Below are 27,512 nucleotides of genomic sequence, written 5' to 3'. Positions count from 1 at the left end.
CATAACACATGCTCTGCCTAGCTTGAATCTAGATGGCGTTGTGTGAATTGTCATACCTAAATTTAACGGTACCAAAAACAACGCAGTATTTTCAAAAATAACATTTATTTCCTTAAAGTTTTCTGAAGTTTCAGTAGCGGAGCGTTTTTGCTTTTTCTTTTCTCTTTTTTCAGTTCTCCCGATTGAATGGCTTTCTTCATTACCTGAAATAATATTAACATTAAGTTCTTCCTTTCTGAAATCTGCACATTTCGACTATAGGTCCATTGACTATCGCCTTACTTCCGACATTCGTGGGTTCGATTCCTCGCACGACACAAACATTTACATAAAACAAATAACATTGAAATGTCTGTTTGTAATTTCATATTAAGAGCTTTTCACTAAATACATATGAAAATAATTATGTGTGTCTGTCTATCTCTTAGTTCTGGCTAGACCCCTGTCAAAGTTAATGTTTCTAAAATAAAACTTGGCAAAGTTATTGCTTCTAACATTAGCTATCTGTGAGTAAAAGTCCCGTCAAAATCGGACCAGGTTTTCATAAAATGTTATAAGGAGTAATTTAGGTTTCCTTTATTTTAGAAATTTTATTTCTTTTAATTCCTCGACGATTAGCCGAAGTTACGGGTAACAGCTAGTTTAAGAATAACAGAATATTCTCACCTGCAACGCGTTATCATCACTTTTGGCAAACATTGCTGGGTCGTTCAATGTTGGGTACTTGAATGAGAAACCTCGAGGAAACATGGGCCTTGAGAGGAGCGACGCCAGCTGCCTCTTCTTGGATTTCAAGGCTTTATCTATTGAAGGGTCCACGTTTTGAACGGGACTGGGTACGAGTTAAGGTTGACTTAAAAAATAGAAATAGTAATAAACTTTATTCAAATAAACTTAATATAAGCACTTCTGAATGACGAGCGGGCATGGCAATTGTTGTTTATGCACGGGATTTTCATTTAATGTTAGACATAGACACCTATATAAATATACATTGTATATAAACTGGCTTTTAAAAAAAAGTAATTCAATTGAGTTTCTTGCCAGTTCTTCTCAATTGGATCTATATACCGAACTGGACAGTAGAGAAAAAAATAAAAGTATAATGTAAAATATTCGACGTTAAGCGGCTAAAATGTCCTACATGAATAAATGATTTTTTAATTTGAATTTGATTAATCACATTTTTTTATTCTACCACTCATTAGGAACGCGGCCTCATCACAAGAAGAATGAGCTAGAAACTTGTTTTGCTCTTTTAAATAAATGTTATTCTAAGTAAATACACATTAACAAGGATTAGGCATGCGATAATCAACATAGAAGCACTCAATCTTTGTTCAGTCAACCTTAATTAATAAACACATACCGTCACTCTAATAAATAAAATATCGAGCTTCTTTGCCATTCAAATTACATCCTATATTTTAACCCCTTTTTTAATGTAGTCTATTGTTGTTGGCCGCAGCAGGTCCTTACAGCTTCACCGGACGATAGGGGGCGAGTTCAGATGGCACTCCAAACCCGCGGAAGGACTTATGGAGCGGCTGAAGGCCAACTCCCGCCTGACGGATACGACTTTAACCTGAGGACACCGCTAAGGGTTCGAACCTCGGCTCAGGCTGTAGTCTCGATTCCCGTGTATATTCAATATGACAATATCTATGTATTTATCAATTATCTAGTACCCATACCACAGGCTTTAGCTAGCTTAACTTGGGACTAGATGGCGCTGTGTTAACTGTCCTGAGATTATTACTATTATTAATTTTAAACACGCTTTTCGGCAATTGTATAAAAAGGATACAGGTCATCGTCGTCGATGATCATGTCCATCTCCTTGGCCAGCTTGTCTCGCCAGCCCTGCGCTTGTGCAGTTCTTCGTCTCCTCAGCAGAAGAGCATCCACCTCTCGCGCTGTCGTCATCAGCTCTTTGAGGGGTGGTAGAGCGTGCGCGGGCACCGGGAACGTTGGCAGTTCGGATGCTGGATAATTGTAATACGAATGTATAACATCACGACCATTACTCTGAATATGGTAGACAGAGACATTTAGTTATATTCACAATTATGGGATGTAGTATGAGCTTGTACTGTTGGCTGCTAGGGGCGAGTGCATATGGCACTCCAAACCTGCGGAAGGACTTATGGAGCGGTTGAATACCAACTCCCGCCTGACGGATACCGCTAGGGTTCAGGTTCAGGGCGTCTTAATCACGATCACCGTTTAGATTTGGACGGAGGATCGATATGATATAATAAAAAAAATCTTGCCACCGAGTTTTAGAACTTACGACATAAATGAGGTAGCGACATCTAGTTTACTTTACGGAACTATTGTAAGCGAATTCAATATTAAATTTCGGCGGTCAGAGTTTGTGTTTCTGACAGGTCAGGATCGAACGGGCGATGTAACTTTGAACTGACGTACATTTACGCAAAAATTTTAAATATCTTTTATCTGCCTTATTAACGAGTGAAAACATTAAAGATTTAATAATGATTCCAACTTACAATGAACACATTAACTTTGGGTGAAAATGATTAACTTTTTAACAAATATAAAAACAATAGTTTTTAAAAGTGAAACCACGTCTAACTGCGCTGTTTCAAGGTTATTTGGTCACATGTTGACTTAACTCTGAACGGCCGAACTGCAGCGTAAACAATGACTTACTTTTGTTGAGCGTTTTACACAACTTCGCATAAAGGTATGCCTCGGATGGCTCCATCATGAGTATGGTAAGACCCTCCTTGTTGGCACGAGCCGTCCGTCCGCTGCGATGTACGTAATTCTAAACAAACATTTGTAATATAAAAAATATATCCATACTAGCTGGTTGATATAAATCTACTAATTTCTAGCCAACTTGCAATATGTTACTACCCTAAATCCTACTCCTATTTTTATCCACCAAATCTGGGGGTAGCATCAACAAAATGAGTCGTTCGTTGTACGTCGCGTCGAGCACACGCAAATCAACATATTCTCCGCGAATCAACGTTAACGGAACCATCAGCCGCGATCTTCGCGCAATCATCTGATTAGTACATCATCCAGTGAAATTCATCGTAGTGTTGTGCGTTTTTAAAGTGAAACGGCTACGCGTATATTAAGACCTGCACGCGGGGACGACACGAACCAGGTTGGTCCTTAGTTTCCCTTTTTTACCCAACATTCTTCATGGTCCTTCGAGCCGGATCACCATCATTCATCTCAAAACCCATAAATAAATCATATTTCATAATCATCTGATTATCATATTCATCTCATAATTTCATCAAGTATTGCAAGTCATTTTTCATTGTCATATCAACCGCCGTACATATCAGCCATTTTGCTCATATTTCACCTTGTCATTCATTCCATCAAATCAGTATCATTCATTGGCTGTCAATAAAGCTTTAAGCAAAAATCATAACTCATTGTTGGCAACACAGAACAGTAAGTTGTCAATCATAACCCGTCAGTATTAATTCATTCAATCAAATTGTTAGTTTAACTTTTGTTTACATTTTAATTTTCGTATATCATTTAGGAAAATATTAAATTATTTTGGTTAAATAACATCAAAATACGATGGCAAATATTAAAGCGTATGCCACAAACTGCGATCTGAGTTACAAAAACATGCGAAATGTGTATGAACTTGCAGGTAAACTTAGCCAAAATCCAAACTTAACTTCACAAGAGCAAGTTGGTTTCATGGTGCGATTTAAGGATATTGAAAGGTTTAGGCAACAATTCGAGGAGGCTTTTGCTATTCTTATGTCTAGTACTGAGTCTGTAAGTGACAAATCTCGTGAGGAGTTGGAAAACAGATATTCAACTTTTATGGATATGTTTTATTCTGTTCAAGTTTTGCATAGTTCAATACAAACAAAGAGTGACAATGCCAGTGGTTTTCAACACTCATCATCTAAATCTGAACCTGCCTTTCAGCTTCCCAAGATATCTCTAAATAGGTACTCAGGTGTGAGCATAGAGTGGCCAAACTTCATCTCAATTTTCAACAGTCTAATTCATAATAATGATAGTTTAAGTTCTGTTCAAAAGTTACACTATTTATTGAGTGTTTTGGATAAGGAACCACTCTCTTTGGTAAAGCATTTAGTAATATCTAGTGAGAACTATCAAGTTGCTTACAATTTATTAACAGAACGCTATGAAAACAAGAGAGTTATCGCTGATAAACATGTAGAAGCAATTCTTAATTTGCCAAATTTAACACAATTAAATTTAAAAACTTTAACAAAATTCTTATTCACCATTAAAGAGAGCACTCAAGCTCTTGATGCCTTAAACATGAATACTAAATCTTGGAGTTTTCTTTTGCTTCATATAATTCTTAGAAAATTGTCACTGGATTTAAGAAGCAAATTTGAATCTCAAGTTGACATTAAAACTATACCTACATTTGAGAATTTAATTAAATTTTTGGAAAATCAATTACATGTTTTAGAAAATGTTAGTGCTTCTATACATAGGGCTTCTACTAGTAGTACATTAACAGTCATTGAATCAAACAATAAAAATAAACTTAGTACAATTATTTGTCCTTGCTGTCAGGATAAACATAGTCTATATTACTGTTCTAAATTTGATACAATGACTCCGGAACAAAGAAAATCCTTTGTTTTTCAACATAAACTCTGCTTTAATTGTTTAAGAACTCATCATATTTCAAAATGCATTTCACAAAGTGTATGCAGAGTATGTCGTGGCCGACACCATACAAAGCTACACATCTCATCCGATCAACTGAAACCTTACCCAAAAGATAATGAAGTTGCTGTGTCGACAGTGGGTTCCATAGCTCAACTTCAATCTATCCATGGTGTCGAATGTAAATCCACTATGATTTTGGGTACTGCTATTGTCAGTGTACGAGATGTCAATGGATATTACCATTCAGCTCGTGCTCTCATCGACAATGGTTCTCAGGTTTCAATTGTAACCGAAAATCTTGCACAACAACTTAGACTGCCACGTTCACCGTCTAGCAGTGTTCTTGGTTTAGGTGCTTCATCAGCTCAGCATAGTCGAGGAATGATACACTGCAACATAAAATCTTTTATGGATCCTACCAAGACCATATCAACTAATTGTATCATCCTAAAACGCATAACAGGTAATCTCCCATCAGTTATGGTAAATAAATGCATTTTAGATAAATGCAAAAACTTAGTCTTGGCTGATAACAACTTTTCAATGCCGGGAAAAATAGATGTTCTTTTAGGTGTTGACTGTTTTAATAAAATTATTGATGGTGAACAACGTAGCCTGGGTGAAGACATGCCCACTGCGCATTCATCCATCTTAGGTTGGATCATCATGGGCAAGGCTCCCACAGCATCGCAGCAGACTTGTGGTGTGGTCTCCATGGCCTGTACCACAGATATTAATTTTAACCTTTCAAGGTTCTGGGAATCTGAGGAACCTCCCGGTCAACTTATACAAGATCCTGAAAACATTATTTGTGAAAAACACTTCACTAACACTCACACAAGGGATAGCACTGGTCGCTTCATTGTGCGGTTACCTTTCAAAGTGGATCATAAGCCTTTGGGTGAAACACACACCACCGCCTTAAAGCGATTTCATAATTTGGAGCGTCGCATGCTTAAGGATGAGAAGTTGCATGAACTTTATGTTGCCTTTATGAGGGATTACATTGAAGCTGGCCATATGCGTCAAGTGTCAGGTCCAGTATCAAGTGACCGATATTATATTCCCCATCATGGTGTGCTACGTGAACACAGTAGTACCACAAAACTTCGTGCTGTATATGATGCATCAGCCTCTAGCTCTACAGGTGTTTCACTTAATCAGGTACTTATGTCCGGTCCCAAACTTCAAAAAAATATTGAAGATATTATTTTGCGATTTCGACTCCACAAAATTGTCTTCACATGCGACATAAAACAAATGTATCGACAGGTGCGCATGCATGATGACGACTGCAGATACCAAACTATCTTCTGGCGCGCTTCTCCTGCTGAATCCTTGAAGCAGTACGAGTTAACTACCGTAACATACGGCGTCACGAGCTCTGCTTATCAAGCTATTCGCGTCATTCACGAGTTAGCTCATTTAAATACTAGCCAATATGCTGAGGCTTGTAGGGTATTGCTAGCAGATACATTCGTAGATGATATAGTTAGTGGGTCTCATTGTCTTGATTCTGCTCAGCAATTGCAGCAAAATCTGGTTGCCATTCTCTCTCAAGGCGGTTTCGATTTGCGCAAGTGGTCAAGCAACTCAAAGGAGTTCTTGGAATCTTTCACCTCCGATCATTGCGAGCCACCATACCGTTTCGAGGAGCAGGGTGACATCTTCAAAATTCTGGGCATCGAATGGAACGCAAAAACGGATAGCTTCATCTATCATGTCTCAAACATGAGTAATGTCATGACCATGCGTGGCGTTTTGTCTAACATCGCGAGACTTTACGATCCATGTGGATTTTTAGCTCCTGTCACTTTCTACGCCAAGCACCTTATGCAACAGCTGTGGTCAACACAAAAGAGTTGGGACGATCCACTTCCCCCTGCTATACAAAAATCTTGGTCGGAATTAATAGCAGATTTTCCTCATCTTAATAAAGTATCTATATCACGTTACGTTATCACTGATCAACCTTTTGTATGTCAATTGCACGGTTTCAGTGATGCGTCCGAGCGCGGGTATGCCGCTTGCATCTATCTGCGTATTCAAAATACTCATGGTAATTATGTTAAATTATTACTTGCAAAATCACGGGTAGCACCACTCAAACAAAAACTAACTATTCCCAAATTGGAATTAAACGGTGCACTTTTACTCATTCGCTTAACCAAACACGTGTTTGACATTTTAAATGTCAAAATGTCAATCACTACTGTCATTGCTTGGTGTGATTCGAACATAGTCCTATCGTGGCTTAAAACTTCACCTCACAAACTTCAAACTTATGAAGGGAACCGTGTATCCCAAATCCAAAATTTATTTTCCAATGTCACGTGGAAACACGTACCGTCCATGATGAATCCAGCTGATTCAGCCAGTCGAGGCCTTACTCCTACTGAATTAGTTGATCATCCCCTATGGTGGTGTCCATCATGGCTTGAAATGGACGATTCAACATGGCCTAATGAATCATCAGAACTTAGCGAAGCCGACTTGCCTGGTGTACGGTCCTCCTATCCTGCAGCTTATGTCACGCATACTATTACGGAGCCTCCTTTTCTCACCAAGTACAGCTCGTTTACCAAGTTACGATGTATAGTAGCTTGGTGCAAACGTTTCTGTCACAATCTACGCAAGCCTTCACAACGAAGAACTGGACCAATTAGTGTGGCCGAGTTGATTGATAGCACTCACACTATCATTCGATTGGTTCAGTCTTCGGAATTCTCTGGAACAATTAAAAGGCTACAGGAAAACAAATCTATTAAAGGTGGTCTCATGAGACTTAATTTATTTTTCGACAACATCGGTCTCGTAAGAGTAGGTGGAAGGCTTACCAATTCTAATTTGCCGTACCACACAAGGCATCCATTGTTACTTCCTAAGGCACACCACGTGACACGATTGATAATTGACTATTATCATCATGTCTTTTTACATCCTAGTCTAAATTCCCTTCTAAATTTATTACAAAAATACTTTTGGATTTTATCAGCGCGTCGAATTGTCCGCCAACAAATTTTTCGTTGTCAACGTTGTTATAGATCACGACCTAGATCTATTGAACCGTTTATGGGAGATCTACCCTCCCACCGAGTAACATCCTGTCGACCTTTTCAAAAGGTTGGGATCGATTTTGCGGGCCCGTTTTTCTTAAAAACTTCTCGTATCCGAAACGCCAAGTCCGTAAAATCGTATCTCTGTATTTTTGTATGTTTTACAACCAAATGTGTTCATCTGGAAATTGTTTCAGAGTTGTCTACTGAAGCGTTTCTTGCATGCTTCGATCGGTTTGTTTCTCGTAGGGGACTTCCTAGCGACGTATTTAGCGATTGCGGTACCAATTTTGTTGGTGCTCGGAATTATCTAAAAGATGTTACGCAACATATTATAAATTCTCATGAGGAAATCCATAAATATTTAGCTCATCAACAAATAGTTTGGCATTTGAATCCTCCCGCCAGTCCACACATGGGTGGTTTATGGGAGAGTGCTGTTCGCTCTGCCAAATTAATCATTACTCGTGTAATTGGTGATCGCTCACTGGTCTACGAAGAATTAGCTACCATCTTCACTAAAGTAGAGGCTGCTCTAAATTCACGTCCTTTAGTACCTATGACAAATGATCCAAATGACCTAGACGTTTTAACTCCTGGCCATTTTATCATCGGTAAACCTCTTCAGGCATTACCTGAAGAAGAAATAATAGAATCAAATCTTCTCAAGCGTTGGCAGTTAGTACGGCAAATAACTCAGCATTTTTGGAAGCGTTGGCAATCCGAATATCTTCATACATTACAACAGCGACCCAAATGGCTTGCTAAACTACCTAACGTTCAAGTAGGCGAGTTGGTTTTGCTGAAGGATCCCGGTTTGCCACCATTTCGTTGGAAAATTGCTAGGGTAACTAAAATTTGTCCAGGTTCTGACGGTACTGTTAGGGTGGTAGAGTTGAAAACTTCTACTGGTACGTTACTTCGACCAGTAGTCAAGATTTGTCCATTATTACCTTGTGCCTAAAGCCGATCATTATTCTTATGCTATCGAACCTTAGCTTATAGTATTATTAGTTTAGTTACATCTCATTATTATTATTATTTTTTTTTTTTAGTTAACATTATTGGAAACCTTTGCAGTTTCATATCTTACTTTTTTTTTATTCTCTAAAGAGCTTAGAGGCTCTTTGGGGGGCGGTATGGTTGATATAAATCTACTAATTTCTAGCCAACTTGCAATATGTTACTACCCTAAATCCTACTCCTATTTTTATCCACCAAATCTGGGGGTAGCATCAACAAAATGAGTCGTTCGTTGTACGTCGCGTCGAGCACACGCAAATCAACATATTCTCCGCGAATCAACGTTAACGGAACCATCAGCCGCGATCTTCGCGCAATCATCTGATTAGTACATCATCCAGTGAAATTCATCGTAGTGTTGTGCGTTTTTAAAGTGAAACGGCTACGCGTATATTAAGACCTGCACGCGGGGACGACACGAACCAGGTTGGTCCTTAGTTCCCTTTTTTACCCAACACTAGCTGTCCCGGCAAACGTTGTTTTGCCATATAAATTAATAACGCTATAAAAAAATAGTGGTTGATGATAGAAGAGTGAAAATTTAGGATTGTATGTAGTATCAAAAAAAAATAGAAACAAAATTTTGTCTAAAAAATAAAAAATATACATTTAGGGGGATGAAAAATAGATGTTGGCCGATTCTCAGACCTACTCAATACGCTCATAAAATTTCATGAGAACCGGTCAAGCCGTTTCGGAGGAGTATGGGAACAAAAACTGTGACACGAGAATTTTATATATAAGAAGATATTGTGCCAAATACGTGGTAGAGTTTATATAGTTTTTTTTATTTATTAAATGTACTTTTTATGCAAATTTAAAAAGAAATACCACAGGGAAGGAGTGCTGTCACTCCTTCGTATAATAATAATAATTATCACTAATGTAAGTATGTATATTTAGTAGTATAGTAAATAGTGTCTTATGTGTGCCACCTACCCTATTCTATGTACATAAGTCCTCTCTTCTAGATTGTCGGTAAGAGATTACTTTTAGCGAAGACTGCCTTTTTTAATTATTTTACTATTTACTATATTTTTTTATTAATTCATCTGTGTACATAATAAAGAGTTTTTTATTACTATTATTATATCCCTGGACATTTAACACAGCGCCATCTGGTCCCAAGCTAAGCAGAGCTTGTATTATGGGTACTAAACAATTGATACAAATACTTATATATATTTTTTGTAAACAAATAAAAATATCCGGACTGATACAATCATACTTATGAATACAAATACTTAGCGTACGAGGAATCAAACCTGTATCATCTAAAACAGGACGATCCGCTAAACCGTTAGACTACGAAGGTAAGCAAATATTTAAATTTGCTTACCTTTTATGTAAGTTCTATTAAATTGTGGATAGTTACCTCAGCAGTCTTTGGCACTTGGTAATGTATGACGTGATCCACATTGGGGATGTCCAACCCTCGAGCAGCCACATCCGTCGCCACCAGCACCCCGTGCGGATCATCCCTGAACCTGTTCACAGAAAATATCTAATATATAAAATTCTCGTGTCACAATGTCAGTTACCATACTCCTCCGAGACGACTTTATAAATTTTTACGTAATTTTGTAGGTATATCAGTCTGAGAATCAGCCATCATCTTTTCATACCCCTCAATGATAAGGGTGTACCCACCCGTAGATTTTTGTATTATTTTATTAACATATATTTTATTTTAATTTTATATGATTTGGCATTATAAGTACATACAACCTTCAATTTCCACTTTGTACTTAAATTATGGCAAAACAACGTTATTATTGATGGTAACATAAAGATTTCTACTTACCTTTCTAGATTCTTCAGGCGCTGTCTTTGCGGCATACTAGCATGGAGAGGCAGTAAAGGACAACTCAGTAAAGTGAACAATTGTGCCAACCTGCAAAAAAAGTTACAGAAATTAAGAAAGAAAGAAAATTGTTTATTTGGTATACTGAAAATAATTTTTAAAATTTAATTTACATTTTATATTAATAATTACAGTAGTAATAATAAATTAAAGTAGAAATAATCTTCATTCAAATAAACTCTATATAAGCACTTTTGAATAGTCATATTTTTGATTCTACCACTCATTCGGAACGGAGATTCATCAAAAGAAGAATGAGCAAGACACTTGTGTGTTGCTCTTTTGAATAGATGTTTTATTTTATACAAATAATTACACAATGACGAGTAATAAAATCAACATAGAAACCATTATGCACTCATTCCTAGTGCAATCAGTTAATATTCTCAGCGCTATTAATTTTAAGTTTTTCTACAAAAACAATATTATCGTTAAGGAACTCTTCAATGTTATAATATGATTTTGTAATATTAATTTAATAATACAATAATTGTTTTATATGATTTTGTAAAACAAATGTAAATGATAAAAATAATTACTACCCATTCATTACCAATCTCTGCCACTGTTTTTTTTGGGTCTTACAGTCAAGAGATCTCTTTCAGGCATAAATCTACTTACATTGTGTCTAAATTATTTTAGACGAGCTCGGTTGTCTAGTTTAGCACAGGGCTTTAGTTCCAATGATCGCGGGTTCTATTCCTCGCACGATACAAACATTTGTATTCATGAGTATAATTGTTAACGGTCAGACTAATTTTCTATTTATAATATGTAATTGTAAAAATGAATATCTAAGTACAGGTATCAGTTGTCTAGTACCCTTAACACAAGCTCGGCGTAGCTTAGGACTAGATGGCGCTGTATGAATTATTCAGAAAAATTATTAGTTTATTGCTGTATTTTCTGAGCGCAATAAAGAATATATAAAATTTCAATGCCAGGAAGAATATAGACAGTTTCAAAAGAGTTAGTGATTGCACTAATAAAAGCTTACGTAACAATAACAAACTGATTTTACCTAAATGTCGTTTGGCTAAAGTTTGTAATTCGTTTTATGGCAATTGCGTAAGGTAAATCTGCCAGAAAAATGATTTAAATGTCAAATAAAACACTTCCTTTGCAAAAAAGCTTAAGGGGGTCTTCCTATGTGACGGCCTGTTTTTTAGGGATATTTTAGGATTTTTTTTCTACGACCAGTAAATATTTAGAGCTTCAAGTTTTTTATCATTTATTAACACATATTTGGACAGTATAAATATAAAATTTCAGCTAAAAATATTCAGTCAAACTAGAGTTACAGCGCTCTGAACACCCCCGCCTCGAAAAAAAGAGCTCCCACTTCCTCCACGATTCCGGCTGATCGGCTTATCTGAAAAAAAAAAAGAACGGCGTTTTAATTTGTAGGCTTAAAAGCACGGAATGACCTATAATCAAATGAATATAAAAAAAATTGGATTTTTGATAGACATTTGAAATAAAAGTTGCAAATTAGGCGTTTTTTTTTTTGTTTTTTGCTATAAAAAAATCGAAGTTTTGAAAATTTTCGATTGATAATAGTTCATTCCATGCGTTTACATATATTGAGTGTGCCCTGTAAATTTCAAGTAATTCGGTCCAGCCGTTTCTGAGATACAATGGAGGAAAGTTTGAAAAACACAGTTTTGAGAAAAACGCGTTTAAAGTTTCAAGTCCGTTAAAAACTATTAAAATATCAACTTACTCTCAATCGGCGATGCCTGGTCCATAGAGTATTCCTTCCTCTTCCTCGTGAAACTCTTTTAAAGCAGATTGTTCAGCTCTTGAGTCAATCCTGGCTTGTTTAACGACATCACTTACGCGCCGCTCAGAGCGTAAGATTCGCTTTTCATCCCGTTTCTCAACATACGCTTGGGCTTCACGACCAACAGGGCATCCCATAATCGACATAACTTTTAAAATACCTTGAAAACCTTCATTAAAGATAATAACTGCTAAGTAGCTAGCAATTTCAACAACTTTGGGACCAGAATGAAGATGTTTAGGAGCGAAAGTCCAAATCAAAGAATTCAAAGATTCGTTATTGTTTTGTGTCTCTGCTCCTAAACAACGAATTAATAATTCGTCTTTCGATAAATCTTCGAAAACCGGTTTGATAGCTTCTTGGACTTGCGGAATTAGAGGTGGTTTATCGTGATGAAATTGGTCCAGTTCATTATTAGCTTCAGCCTTACGCCATTTACACCAACTGTCTTCGCCTTCTGGACAAAATTGATGCTGAGGGTTTTCATCAGAAGAACATTTATGATAGTACGTTGCCCAAACTTCCTTTCTCATATCTTCAAGCGAATCTGGATGGCGTCGAATTGCTAATCCGTAGAATTTTGTAATTTCTTGGATAACTTTATCAGTAAGTTTACCTGCTCCTTTTCCTCCTATTCCTTTATTGGTTTTATCCTTTTTAAGTCTGTAGAAACGTGTCTAAACTTGTATAAACAAATATATTAATAAAAGGGAGGCCAGGTATAAAGCCGACGGTACACAATAGGCCTGGTCTCTAACTGCCAACTCACCGCTCCGAACCGCTCTTTCTTTTACCTGCTGTATCTTTAAAACGACTTCGAATTTTCTAAAATCGCTTTACTACCGTATTCTAGACATGTTAAGGGAGCAATTTATGAAAAAAAAAAAATCGATTTTTTCAACCCATCACATAGGAAGACCCCCTTAATATAAAATTGAAGAATTCGTAAACGATAATAATGTTTTTGTAGAAAAAATTTACACTGACAATATTATCTGATTACACTAATAATGAGTGCGTAGCGATTTCTATGTTGATTATTGCATGCCTCTTACTTGTTATACTGTAATTATTTATATAAAAAAACATCTATTAAAAAGAGCAACACACAAGTTTCTTGCTCATTCTTCTTGTGATGAATCTGCATTCCGAATGAGTGGTAGAATCATAATATGACTATTCAAAAGTGTTTGTAATGAGTTTATTTGAATAAAGATTATTTCTATTTCTATTTCTATTACAATTCGTACCTTCTTACACAGCCTATAGAATTGCAAAACACTATAGTTCTTCCGGGGTGGTTTTTTGCTATGTAGTATAAATAGGCGTCTTTCTGTTCCAATGAGCACGCTATTCGACTCTCTGTTAAAGTTTCCGATGTACCTGTAAGATATATTTACATATAATATCTTTAACACGTTTAAGACCGCATGCCCACCGGTGGGTCCCTCAACAAAAGTAAATTTACACGTTGGGACCTGGTGATCACTCGTGGGCACTTTAATTGAAATAAATATAGGTGTTAAATAATGTCAACCTCGAATTATTGAACACTAAAACATATTTAAAAAATAATATACGTAATTAACAATTAAAAATGCCGGTCCGTATGTGAGAAGTAAGTTTTTTCAATGCGGTCATCAACTTGTTAAGTATAGTAAAATCAGGACGCGACATAAATTGTCAGTTTGTTTGTTTATAGATGCGTTTACACGATCTAGACACGCGGTAGCATGTCAAGCTGAGTTTCAAGTAACTGGCGAGCAGCACCGTGTGTACATTTACACGAACCATTTGGAGCCACTTTTGACCTGTCAAATTTGGTTCATATATTGAGACTTGCGAGATAAATATGTGTTCCAAATTTCATAAACATATCTCAAACGGTTATTTAGATATTAACGTCCAAATATCGTCATTTTTATCACTGATCAACTATAGTTCAAAATTATAACCCACTTCCAGATGACCTAGGAAGTTCAGATTTGGCATGCAGATAGGTAATTAGGTGAATATAAAGGAAAAAATGAAATCAGTATATTTCGTATATGAGAACTGGCCAAGTCAGACCTTAGGCTACAGTATATTATCCTAAGTTATAAGAAGAAATAATATTTTATATTGTTATAAATACATTTCAGGACAGACCATTGAACTTGGCACCCATTTAGATCTTACCTGTTTTGTCGTAGAAGTCAACAATCAAGGCATATATCATTATGTTAAACTCGGCTATCATTTCACATTTATGTTTTTGATGGGATACGTTATTTCACGGGCGATCAGAAGGGCGTGCGATTTAGTGCGGGAAAGCCAGTGCAAGCATCGTGAGGGATTGTTTTTATCTATTTTTGTGTTTACGCTTTCGCACGTGATTAGGCGTATGTCATTAGCTGCCTTTACACATGTTCTTTCACACGCGATCAGAATCGCGGGAAAGCCAATGCAATCGTTAGAGATTGTTACAATCGTTAGGGACTGTTTTTATCTATTTTTTGTTTTCACGCTTTCGCACGTGATTAGGTCTTTATCTTTAGCTGTCTTTACACGACAAGTTTTTTCACGCGATTTGGAATATGCGCGATTTAGCGCAATAAAACCAGCGAGCGCAATCGTTATGGATTGTTTTTTATATATTTTTTTGTGTTCACACTTTCGCACGAGATTATGCGTATGTTATTAGCTGTCCTTACACAACATGTTCTTTGACGCTAAATCAATAAACTAAATAGGGGTTGATGCTCGAAGAGTGAAAATTTTGGGTAATACATAAAATATTATTTAAAGCAACATACATTTTTGTTTCATTTTTTGTATTTTTTTTATAAATAAAAAAAAAATACAAAAAATGAAAAAAAAAAGTAAGAGATTATCCACCTCTTACTTTTTACCCTTATCACTTAGGAGTATGAAAAATAGTTAATAGCCGATTCTCAGACCTGAATATGAATATAAAATTTCATAAAAATCGGTCAAGCCGTTTCGAAGGAGTATGGTAACTAACATTGCGACATGAGAATTTTATATACGTATAAGATATATACTATACAAGATGTGGCCGCGGTTTCCCCCGCGCTAAATTGTAATATTTAAATTTCAATAAAAAATATAGCATATATTTTATTCTGATGCATAAGCTATATTACTGTAAAGTTTCATCAAAATCCGTTCAGTAGTTTTTGCGTGAAAGAATAACAAACATCCATACTTACAAACTTTCGCGTTTATAATATTACTAGCTACTCACCCCGGCTTGGCATGGTTGTACATGTATTATATATATAAACCTTCCTCTTAAAACACTATCTATTTAAAAAAACCATCATCAATCATCAAAATCCGTTGCATAGTTTTAAAGATTTAAGCATACATAGGGACGGACGGACAAACAGCGACATCGACAGCGACTTTGTTTTATACTATGTAATGATTAAGATATATAATATATACATTACTATATTACGTAAATGACCTTTTCTTAAATAAAATGTAAAGACTTACCTAGATTTTGTGCCGTTATATCCACGACTTTGGGGTCTGTCATACCCAACATGTCGACTAGTCTCTTGATCTTCTGCTGAGGCGTCATCTTCTCTATCTTTCTATTTATAATTTTTCCTCTCTTTGTTACCTGGTAATAAAAAAAAATGTAATTTCACTTTATGGGTACTAGACAACTGATATAAATACTTAAAACAACACACAACTATTGCCGTGCGAGCGTTCATGGCAATAGTTGTTCATTCACGGGATTTTCATTTAATGTTGGACATAGACACCTATATAAGTAATCTATGTAAATAAACTGATTAAAAATGAAAGAAATTCACTTGAGTTTCTTACCAGTTCTTCTCAATTGGATCTATACCTATATAGAATTTCTCCACCATCCAGCAGTAGGCAAAGAATAATATAATACAAAACAATTGACGTATCTAAACAGCTAAAATGTCCTACATTAATAAATAATTTGATTTGAAAACACTTTTTTTTAATATATAAATAATAGATACAACCATAAGATATAGGAAACATCCAGACCAATACAAACTATCACACTCGTGAATACAAATGTTTGTCCTGTGCGAGGAACTGAACCCGCGACTATCGCAAATAAAGCAGTTTAGAACAAACCACTAGACTATAGGAGCCGTCAAATCAGTACCTTTTTCCCCTTCATATGCGTAGGCAGCTCGTGAACCATGGTGAGTGTAGCGGAAAACACAAAGTTCTGACGACTGCTACGCTTGGTGTCATCAGAGTTCAAACGTTCCAACAGAGGCTGCAGTTCTTCGAAGTGGCCACGCTCTATCATACGGTCCGTTTCGTCAATAGCTAGGAACCTAAAGAAAACAATGTCATAATAATAAAAATAATATTAGGACAATTCACACAGCGCCATCTAGACCCAAGTTAAACTAGCTAAAGCTTGTGTTATGGGTACTAGATAACTGATACATATACATAGAAGTTTTTTTTTTGTAAATACATACATATTATACATAGAAAACACCCAGACCGATACAAACAATACAAACATACTCATGAATACAAATGTTTGTGCCGTGCGAGGAATCGAACCCGTGACCGTCGGTCGTAAAGCGGTGTGCTAGACTGCTAGACCACTACAATATCCCAAACAAGGTTATAATAATTATTGAATTAACAAATTATTTAACCCATATTAACATTGATTCATAAACTAGGCTGGGATCGATCCCGCGTCCAATTCAAACGGGGATCGAAATTACGACGGCCTGAGTAGAGGTGAAAACCTCTAGCGGTGCCCTCGGACTATAGTCAGGCGGGAGTTGCCCTTCTGCCGCTCCATATGTTCTTCCGCTGGTTTGGAATGACATCTGCACTCGCTCTCTATCGTCCGGTGAAGCTGTAAAGGCCAGCTACGTCCAACAGCGTTAGAATAGTTCGAAAAAAAACTATACTAGGTTTAATATAGTCCGGAACCACAATATGAATTTTTATTCAATATAACGTTTCATGTAACGCCTGTAACGTCACTCATATGTTACCATTATTTTTTTTTTACTACGATGATGGCAAAGAATCATACGGCCCACCTGATGGTAAACGGTTACCGTAGCCTATGGACGCCTGAGACACCCCTGGTGTCACGTGCGCGTTGCCGACCCTTAAGAAACCTTAATATACCCTTCTTGTACAACCGCATACTATAGTCTCGTGAGATAACCTCAGGAGGTTGTTCATTCCACAATCTAAGTGTACGCAGGAAGAAGCTCCTCTGAAACCGAACTGTCCGAGACCTGTTAGGTTCCAGCGTGTGGGGATGCATTCCCTGTCGATGGCGAGTATATTTGTGAGGTCCAGGGATATCCAATTAAAAAAAGTTCAGTGGGATAGTTCATGTAAGTGTATGGCTACCATCGCAACCGAGAGCTTCTGGCCGGAAGAACCAGGTTCCAGCGTATAGGGAAGAATTTTTTTTTTTTTTTTCAAATAAACTTAATTTAAGCACTTTTGAATAGTCATAACAATTTGTTTTTGATCTACCACTCGTTCGGAAAGCTGTCTCATCACAAGAAGAACGAGCAAGAAACTTGTGTGTTGCTCTTTTAAATAATCCTTGTAAGTTTACATTTACAAGTCGAAACGTGTGAATACAAACTACCAGCAAGCACTAATTTTTTGGGTCAAATATAATCATGCAATAAAATTAAATCAGTCGTAGTGATAAGAGCAGACCAGTCCCTACAAGCAGCACTCGTTCACGAGTATGACGGATGAGCCAGCCATCACTGCGCTCGACCATATTTTAGGGAGCCCATTGACCCGGCCCACCACGCCGCCACATGTCTGGACATTTTAGTGAGCATGACTACTCATTCCACACGACCACGTCACAGCTACAAAAATTACTATATGGTAGTTACAGTATTCGCACTTTACATAAGGATGCATGCGGCAATCAATACAATAGCCGCTACGCTATCATATATCAAGAAAGCAGTATGAAAATTAAAATTATAACGTTGTCCGCAAATAAACTTATTCTTGCTATATATTGCTATCATCTATAAATTCATCTATCTTATAATAGGCTTTTTTACATAACATTTGTTTAATATAAGATTTGAATTGCCTCTCTGTAAGATTTAGCGTAGACTCTGGCAGTTTATTATAGAATCTTACGCAATTACCATAAAATGAATTACTAACTTTGTGTAGACGGCATTTAGGTAAAATTAGCTTATTTTTATTGCGTAAGTTTCTACTTGTACAGTCTTTAAGTTTCTTGAAACTATCTAAGTTTTTCCTTGTATACATAATATTTTCATAAATGTACTGTGAGGCAACGGTGAGGATATTTGATTGTTTAAAGCATTGACGTAATGACTCTCTAGAACCCATACCATAAATAGAACGTATGGCTCTCTTTTGTAAAATAAATATAGTATTTATATCGGCAGCTTTACCCCATAGCAGTATGCCATATGACATAATGCTATGGAAGTAACTAAAATATACAAGTTTTGCCGTCGCCACGTCTGTTAATTGTCTTATCCTTCTAATTGCATAAGCAGCAGAACTAAGTCTACTGGCTAATTTTGAAATATGGGGCCCCCATTGTAACTTCGAGTCCACTGTTATTCCTAAAAAAACTGTATCATTAACAAAATTTACTATTTCATCATTAAGCAATAGCTGCGTATTTACTTGTTTTACATTAGGCAGCGTGAATTTAATGCACTTAGTTTTGTTGGAGTTCAATAATAGATTATTACATGTGAACCAATTTAGTATAGCAGAGATAGCATAATTTACATCGTCTAATTGATTACATTGGCGACCAATTTTAAACACTAACGAAGTATCATCCGCAAATAACACTATGTCTGCAACTTTCTCTACCATGTAGGGAAGGTCATTTATATAAATTAAAAAGAGAAATGGGCCTAATATTGAACCTTGAGGAACGCCCATTTTTATATTAGTTCCCTTAGACTTTACACCATCAATATCTACAGTTTGCACCCTATCCTCTAGATAAGTTTTCATTAGACTTAGGTCATTATCTCTAATACCATAGTGTTTGAGCTTGTACAAAAGTGTTTCATGATCTACGCAATCAAACGCCTTCGACAAGTCACAAAAAACGCCGAGAGCATCCTGTGATTTTTCCCATGATTCGAATATATGTGTAATAAGTGCTACACCTGCATCAGTAGTAGACTTGCCGGCAGTGAAACCATATTGCTAATTCTAGCGTTAGGCCGCCAGATACTATAAAATACTGTTAACTTACTTGACACAGTCCAACTGCTGTAGATGCTGTTGCCCCTGCTGCAGTAGCTCCCACAGGCGTCCAGGTGTCGCTACCACCACCTCCGGTCCACGCGCCAGAACCCTCTCCTGTTTCACCGGCGCTAAACCACCTACTATTGTTGCTACTCTTATACCTATGTCGCAGATAATAAAGTAGATTTTAGAAAAACAATAAATTCAAAAAGGTTTTGTCTAAGATCTTACTGTTGCCAGACGACTTTACAGATGCAGGCAGACAGTAGATAGATAGATAGATAAAAAAATTATTCACGTTAAAGACACACACAAACAAGGCACTGTAATAATAAAAACAGATATACAATTACATTAGTTAAGTCAAACCAAATACAATACACAACAAATATATAGATAAAATAAAGTACAGCCTAAGAGAAGTTTCTGGGACTATTGATGATTGGTATTAATGATATTAACTGTAAAAATGAAGAAATAATAATAAACCTGAGACAAATGACAACAAAGCAATAACACAGTGTCATGTAGTCCTAAACGATGCAGACCTTAAGTTATGAGTAATAGACAACTAAAATGTTTACTTAATCTCAAATTCAAATTCAAAATATCTTTATGATATGTCAAATCTACCATCAGTTCAGAATGATTCAGAAGAAATGGGAAGAATTGATGATCTTTCCAAATAAATGTTGTACATGTTTACAATATTATAGATTCATTTTTAAATTCAAATTTTGGAAAATAGAGTGACCACCAGTATGTTATTGCAAAAGCAAAAAGTCTAAACAGTGTTTGTAATCTGAACAGACCAGTCCTCACAAGCACATGTTCACGAATATGACAGACGAGTCAGCCATCATCGAACTCAACTGTACTAGATGGAGCACATTGACCCGGCCCAACACGTCGTCATAAGTTTGAACTTTATAGCGAGCATGACTGTGTAGTGTTTAGTTCCTTAGGGTCTTTAAGTTGAGGTCCAAGTCACTATAATGTAGTAAGATGAAATTCTTACCTGTATATTTAGATATTGCAATTAAATGCCTGCTGATCTGTATAGCAAGCTCCCTTGTGGGTGTTAAGATCAGAGCATACAATGGCTTCCCAGTTTTTACGACAATATGTCCAGGTATATCCACATCGTCTATGACTTTCACGCAACCTATGCCTGTAACAAATTAAAATCAATCAAGGTTAATTCAACAGAAGCCAGCATCACGACTGCCATGACCATTCTAGTTAAATAAAAAAATAATATTACTAATGACTTCAAGCTGAAAGTATTCTTATTAAATAAAAACAAAAGTATAAACAAATTTGAATATTATAAATCAACACCTTCTTCATTTTGGTGCATTTCACTTTCATCTTCAGAATCTCCATCATTTGAAAATTCACTACCTTCTTCCTCATCATTACTACCTTCACTAAGCGCTACATCACTGTCAGACGCATCATCATCTGATACTTCATTATTATCAGTATGAGTATCATCATTTACAGATTCATTATCACTTGAATCAGCTAAATCATCTGAGTCAAGCATCTCAGAGAGATGTACATAATTATCACTGTCATCGCTATCTATGCCTTCATCAGATGTTTGTTTTTTTCTTATAGGAACATCAAACTCTTCTATAAATTCGTCAGCTGCATTTTTATCTCTTTTAATTATTTTTGGTGATTGTTTTTTTGTAGCCTTATTGCCTTGATTATTTTTATTTTTAATACTTTTTTTTGTTTTTGCATTAGTATTGTCTTGAATGATATCTTCATTGTCACTATCACCACTTCCATAACCATGTTCAGATGACTCTTTATCTTTTTTAATTTCTTTATTTCTCTTGCGTTTATCTTTTTTGTCATGTTTAGATATTTTATTCATTTCATTCTTTCTTTTCACTGATGTCTTTTTGTATGGTATTTCATAAACATCTAAACCAGCATCAGCTTTTTCCTTTAATTTCATAATACCAGTGAGTATTGGCAGACCAAAAGCAAGAGTTTTGCCACTCCCAGTTTCAGCTGCACCTAAGATATCTCTGCGACCTGTAACAATATACCCTCCATTTTACTATTCTGTGAAACCTAAAATTTTAGATAAATTAAAAATCTTTTATAACATACCATGTATAGCTGCTGGCAAGGTCAGCTCTTGTATTTTTGTGGGTTTTTTAAAGTTCAACTCCATAAGTGCTTTCAATATAGGTTCAGGGAGTTTAAATTCAGCCCAAGTCAACATATCTTCAGGAGTCAAATCGGACACAACCACAGTAATGTCTTCTCCAAGTTTTATTTTAACTTTTTTACTATTGTCAACCCTATTTATGATTCTTGTTTTATTTGATAAGGATGGTGTTACTGTATCACAATTTTCAACTGTAAATCCTTGACTTAATTTTACTCTCTTTGTTGGTACTTCAAGTGTTTCACTTTCATTCAGCTTTGTTGGTGTTTCAAGCACAACCTTTAAATTCTTGCGTTTTTTACCTTTTTTCTGAAAAAAGCAAACCATAGACCATATGCAAAATATTTTCTATGATTTTTTGATCAATCATTTTATACTTGGGGGATAGTGTCATGAATGAATGTCAAAATTTAAATAAAAATTAATACAATAAAAATATTAAAAACTTTGATTAGCAACTTCATATAGTGGCGCGAGACGTAGTGGGGGCTTAGTAAGGTAACAACAATGTTAGCCATGTACCATATCAAGTTGGTTTCTATGTACTTATTATGGATTAAAACACATTTATATTTTAGAAACATGTTTTTTAATATGACTGCTTGTATTGAGGCTTACATGGAATGATTATATTTTAGTACCCTACATATTTGACTTTTTTGATAAAAAGTTATATTGAGGGTGACAATAAAAGACACACACAATTATTGTTATACAACATACCTTTCCCTCAAGCTTAACACTAATATTAACAAACTCTTGAAAAAAATCAACAATATATGGTTATCCTATTTACAATCTATCATAAGGGAGTTTAGAATGTCCTTTGGGTTTGTTTCTTATCTTTCCCACATTTGATGTTGATGGTATTCCCAGCATGTCCGCCCATTGGTCACAACTGGGTATCTCAATTATATCTTGCTCCTGCACTGTTTCCCATGTCTGATCTTCACCTAAGTTTTCATTTGTCAATTCCTGCTCCACTTCTGCATCCTGTTCTTGTATTTCACTTTCTGTCTCCTGTGTTCTTAACTCTTCTGTCTCTGTGTCCTTAAGTGTTACCAATTGATCTATGTGTCTATGCATACACTCTCCATTTTCTGTTTCTATTCTATAGCTAGAAGGACCCTCCTTCCCTATTATTGTTCCAGATTTCCACTTTTCTCCTTCTGCATAGTTCCTGTACATTACTTTCTTTCCAACTTGAGTTTCACGATTCTTCCTATTTGCATTATGTATAATCTGATTTTCTGTCTTTCTGTAATGATTGATATTTGGGTGAACAGTGTCTAATAAAGTCCGCAGCTGTCTATTCATCAATAATTCGGCTGGACTTCTCTTAGTTGATGTGCAAGGCGTACTACGTAATGTCAGCAAAATTCTTGGTAATTTTACTTCCCAAGGTACATCTGTCATCTTTTTTAGTTTATTTTTTAAAGTTTGAACCATTCTCTCGGCCTGCCCGTTGGTGGCGGGATGATATGGCGCTGTCCTAATGTGTTTTATTTTGTTAGCCACTAAAAAGTCCTCAAAATCCTTTGACACGAAAGATGTACCATTATCTGATACCAATGTTTCACAAAGCCCGTGTTGCGCAAAGATATATCGTAAATGTTTGATAACAATGCTAGATGCCATAGAATTTACAATGTGAACCTCAGGCCATTTTGAATATGAGTCTACTACTATCAAAAATATTTTATTTTGAAAAGGTCCTGCAAAATCAACATGAATACGGGACCATGGTCTAGCAGGCATAATCCATTCATGTGATGATCTTGTTGGCATATTTCTATTTTCTAAACAGGAATGGCAGTTGCTGATCATCTTCTCTATATCTCTGTCCATTTGTGGCCACCATACATAACTCCTAGCCAGAGCTTTAGTATGTACTATACCATTATGAGTTTGGTGTAATAGTTTTAACATGTCCTCTCTAAGTTTATTTGGTAATACCACACGACTTCCCAGTAAAATACAGCCATCTTGTATACTCAACTCCAAGCGATGTAACCAATATGTATGTAACTCTTTATTTGTAATTCGGGCTGGCCACCCTTTCAAAATGAACCATTTTACTCTATGGAGAGTTGGATCTCCAGAAGTTGCTCTTTCAATGTCTTTTGGACCAAATGGCAAGTCATGTGGTGTTTCTGCTATTAAGAGAACCTCCCCTGGAGTATCAATATCTTGAGATGATACTGGCATTGGCCAGCGGCTAAGTCCATCAGCATTACTAATTTCCTTACCACGTTTATATTCAATTTCGTAATCATGTGCTGCTAAGGTCAAACATATACGAGTCAATCGTGGTGAAAGAATATCTGGTATCTTCTTCTTAGTCCCAAATATTCCCAGAAGCGGTTTATGGTCCGTTATAATTGTAAATCGACGACCCATCAAATAATTGTTGAATTTTTTAATCCCAAACAGAATTGCCGTGGCCTCTTTATCTAATTGAGAATATCGTCTTTCATGTGGGTGTAGTGTTCTTGATCCCATAGCTATTGGTTTCTCATCACCATTATCCATAATATGTGCCAGAACGGCTCCTACCCCATAGTCTGATGAATCACAAGTTAAAATCAGTTTCTTCTTTGTGTCATAGTGTGTAAGACAGACATCATTTGCAAGTAGACTTTTTGCGGTATTAAAAGATTGTTGTTCCTCTTTACTCCATTTCCAATCCTGCTTTTGGTCCAACAATCTATGTAGTGGCTCCAAAACTGTTGCCTTGTGAGGTACAAAGCGTTCATAAAAATTATATAATCCAAGGAATGCTTGAAGTTGCTGAACATTCCTTGGAGGTGGCGTGTTTATTATTGCATTAATTTTACTTTTTGCAGGGTGTATACCCTCGGCATCTATTAGAAATCCCAAGAATTCAACTTGCGTCTTTGCAAACTTACACTTGTTTTGATTAAGCTTTAGTCCCTTGTTTGTTAAACGTTGCAGAACTATATTCAGTCGAGTTTTCATTTCCTCTAGTGTATGACCAGTAATAATAATGTCATCGAGCAGAACAGCAACTCCTGGGACATCTGCAAGTAATGCTGTCATTGCTCGCTGGAAAATACCTGGGCTGGCTTTAACACCAAATGCTAGTCTATGTACTGAAAACAGACCTTTGGTTGTATTTAATGTCAGTAGTTTTGATGTCTGTTCATCAACTGGCACCTGTGTGTACGCTCGATCCAGGTCCAAAGTTGTAAAAAATCGTCCTCCTGCCAGGAGCGCAAAAATTTCATTAGCAGTCGGCATCGGGTATGTATCCGATTCTGTAGCTTGATTCACTGTGCTTCGGTAATCACCACACAATCTAATGCTGCCATCTTTTTTTACAATGGGTACTACGGGAGTTGCCCATTCTGAATACGGTATGGGTTTCAATACACCGTCTTTGACCAAATTGTCTATCTCTTGTTCTACGCGATCTTTCAGAGCATATGGTACTGGTCTCGCCTTTATAAATTTAGGGACAGCTCCTGGGACTAAATGTATTGCTACAGGCTCTCCTTTGTAAGTACCTAAGCCATGTGAAAAAATATTTTTATATTTATTTAGTAAGTCTTCACACTGTATGCCCTCATGCTCTATTAAATTTATATTATTTATAGAAATATTTAGAGGTTGAAACCAGTTCCGACCCAACAAATTAGGGCCTTTTCCTTTAGCAACAATAACTGTTAATGGACATTGCTTATTATTATATGTCACATCAACATCTAATTGTCCTAGTAAGTGCAGTGATGTATTTGTCCATGTTGATAACCGTAGAATCATTGGTTGTAACTTATTCCTTAAGTATTTAGGCAATTTTTCAAATGTATTTACATTTATTATTGAATATGATGCCCCCGAATCTATTTCCATTTTTGTCTCGCAACCATTCAATAAGACATCAACCTGTATAGGCGGTATTCTCTGTAGATTATATATATCATTCACACAATATATACCGTTAAGTGAATCATTATTCTGAATATTCGAATCTTCCTCAGTTGTGTAACGGATATTCTGATTTTTACGTTTCTGTGTACAAATTTTCTCTAAATGCCCAATTTTTTGACAAAAATTGCATTTAGAGTTCACATGTCGACATGTACCACTATGTTTATCACCACATCGATAACAGAATCTATATCTATTATTGGTGGTATTTTTGTCACGTATGGCACCAATATCCATTGGTTCAAATGTTGAACTGGATGTACTTGGGGTCGGCTGCACTGCACGCATCATTGTGACGTCACGATGTGCTGTTTCTGCTGCTGTTAGACAATCCACCACTTCCTTGTATGTTAAGTTGTCTCGTTTCAGTAACTCAAATTTCAATTTCTCATCTTGCATCCCACATACTAAACGATCGCGAAGATTTCGTTCCAAATTACTAAAGTTACAATGTGCAGCTATTTTCCTCAATTCTGTTAAGTAATCGAGCGCCTTTTCGCCTTCCCTTTGGTTGCGGTTGTAAAATTTGTAGGACATGGTGATTTCATTAGATTTAGGTGTATAATGTTTTGTCAATAAATCAACCACATAGTTAAAACTGACTTCATGTGATTTTCTTGGTATTATCAAAGCTAGCACCGTTTCAAACACCTCAGAGCCACAAATTGTATAGAAATTAGCAAGTTTCACATTATCGTCGCAAATTCCATTTGCCACAAAACAATAATTTAGCCTATCTATGTAGTGACTAAAATCTTCATTCCCGGGTCGGTACTCGTGGAATTTAATTGCTTGCATGTTTGTACATTTATTATCACTATAAATTTATCACTCGTCGCCAATATTATGGATTAAAACACATTTATATTTTAGAAACATGTTTTTTAATATGACTGCTTGTATTGAGGCTTACATGGAATGATTATATTTTAGTACCCTACATATTTGACTTTTTTGATAAAAAGTTATATTGAGGGTGACAATAAAAGACACACACAATTATTGTTATACAACAGTACTATTTAATAATTTACGTATATTTGAATCAAATGTGGCAGGCGGTATTAATATTTAGCTCTCTATTGCCCTTTCCTTCACCAGCCAGTAATTCTGTCGAATATAATGCTCTCATTTCGATTGTGGCATGATCTCACGAAACTACAATATGGGATTTTTCAAGAAGGGGTTTCTTAGAGGTCGGTAATGTGCATGTGACACCCCTGGTGTGTGTTTATAGGCTACAGTACCCATTTCCATCAGATGGGCCGTATGCTTGTTTGCTAACATGGTACTATAAAAAAAATTACATACGGGTAATAATTCTAAGTGGGTGTATGACTATTCTGTATAGTTTCTAAGTTTTTTAAAGTTTGAATCTTTTGCCCAAGAAAAAGAATTATTCAAATAGTTTCAATATCTGTGACCTATAACATTGCCACTTCAAACTGTGAAGATAAGTGAACAAGAAACACCGGCAGATGTTTTTGGATATAGTAAACAAAGTGCGACATGTGATGTTACCTTTTTAATGCAGTTTTTTGTTTCCTTATCAAATCCGTAACTAGTACATTCTTCGAGGCCCACGAAACCTTGAAAATTGTCTGTCATAGAGATGGGAAAACCATCCAAAGCAATTGTATCCCATTTCATGTTTTTATAATTTTTATTCATGTTTCCAAAGCAACTGAAACAAAGATAACC

The 27,512-nt window shown here is 36.1% G+C and overlaps 1 protein-coding gene across 1 annotated transcript; it reads right to left on the bottom strand.

The window, feature by feature from the left end:
• Window positions 1-104: 104 nt before the first annotated feature.
• LOC131842805 (ATP-dependent RNA helicase DDX24-like) lies at window positions 105-27,512 on the bottom strand. The gene is made up of 15 exons (XM_059191372.1): window positions 27,333-27,512; window positions 21,800-22,169; window positions 21,464-21,721; window positions 21,011-21,379; window positions 20,688-20,840; window positions 19,677-19,830; window positions 16,560-16,737; window positions 15,896-16,025; window positions 13,645-13,777; window positions 10,552-10,641; window positions 10,123-10,234; window positions 2,677-2,794; window positions 1,808-1,985; window positions 667-832; window positions 105-203 (listed from the first exon to the last, which is right to left on the bottom strand). The coding sequence occupies exons 1-15, from the start codon at window positions 27,480-27,482 to the stop codon at window positions 105-107; spliced, it is 2,658 nt and encodes an 885-aa protein (XP_059047355.1). The 5' UTR covers window positions 27,483-27,512.

The sequence above is a fragment of the Achroia grisella genome, unplaced genomic scaffold (assembly GCF_030625045.1).
Source record: "Achroia grisella isolate CSIRO2021 unplaced genomic scaffold, CSIRO_AGI_Agris_v1 utg2506, whole genome shotgun sequence".
NCBI lineage: Eukaryota > Metazoa > Arthropoda > Insecta > Lepidoptera > Pyralidae > Achroia > Achroia grisella.
The sequence above is the reverse complement of the archived record's forward strand: the minus strand, read 5'-3'. Positions and strand labels throughout refer to the sequence as shown.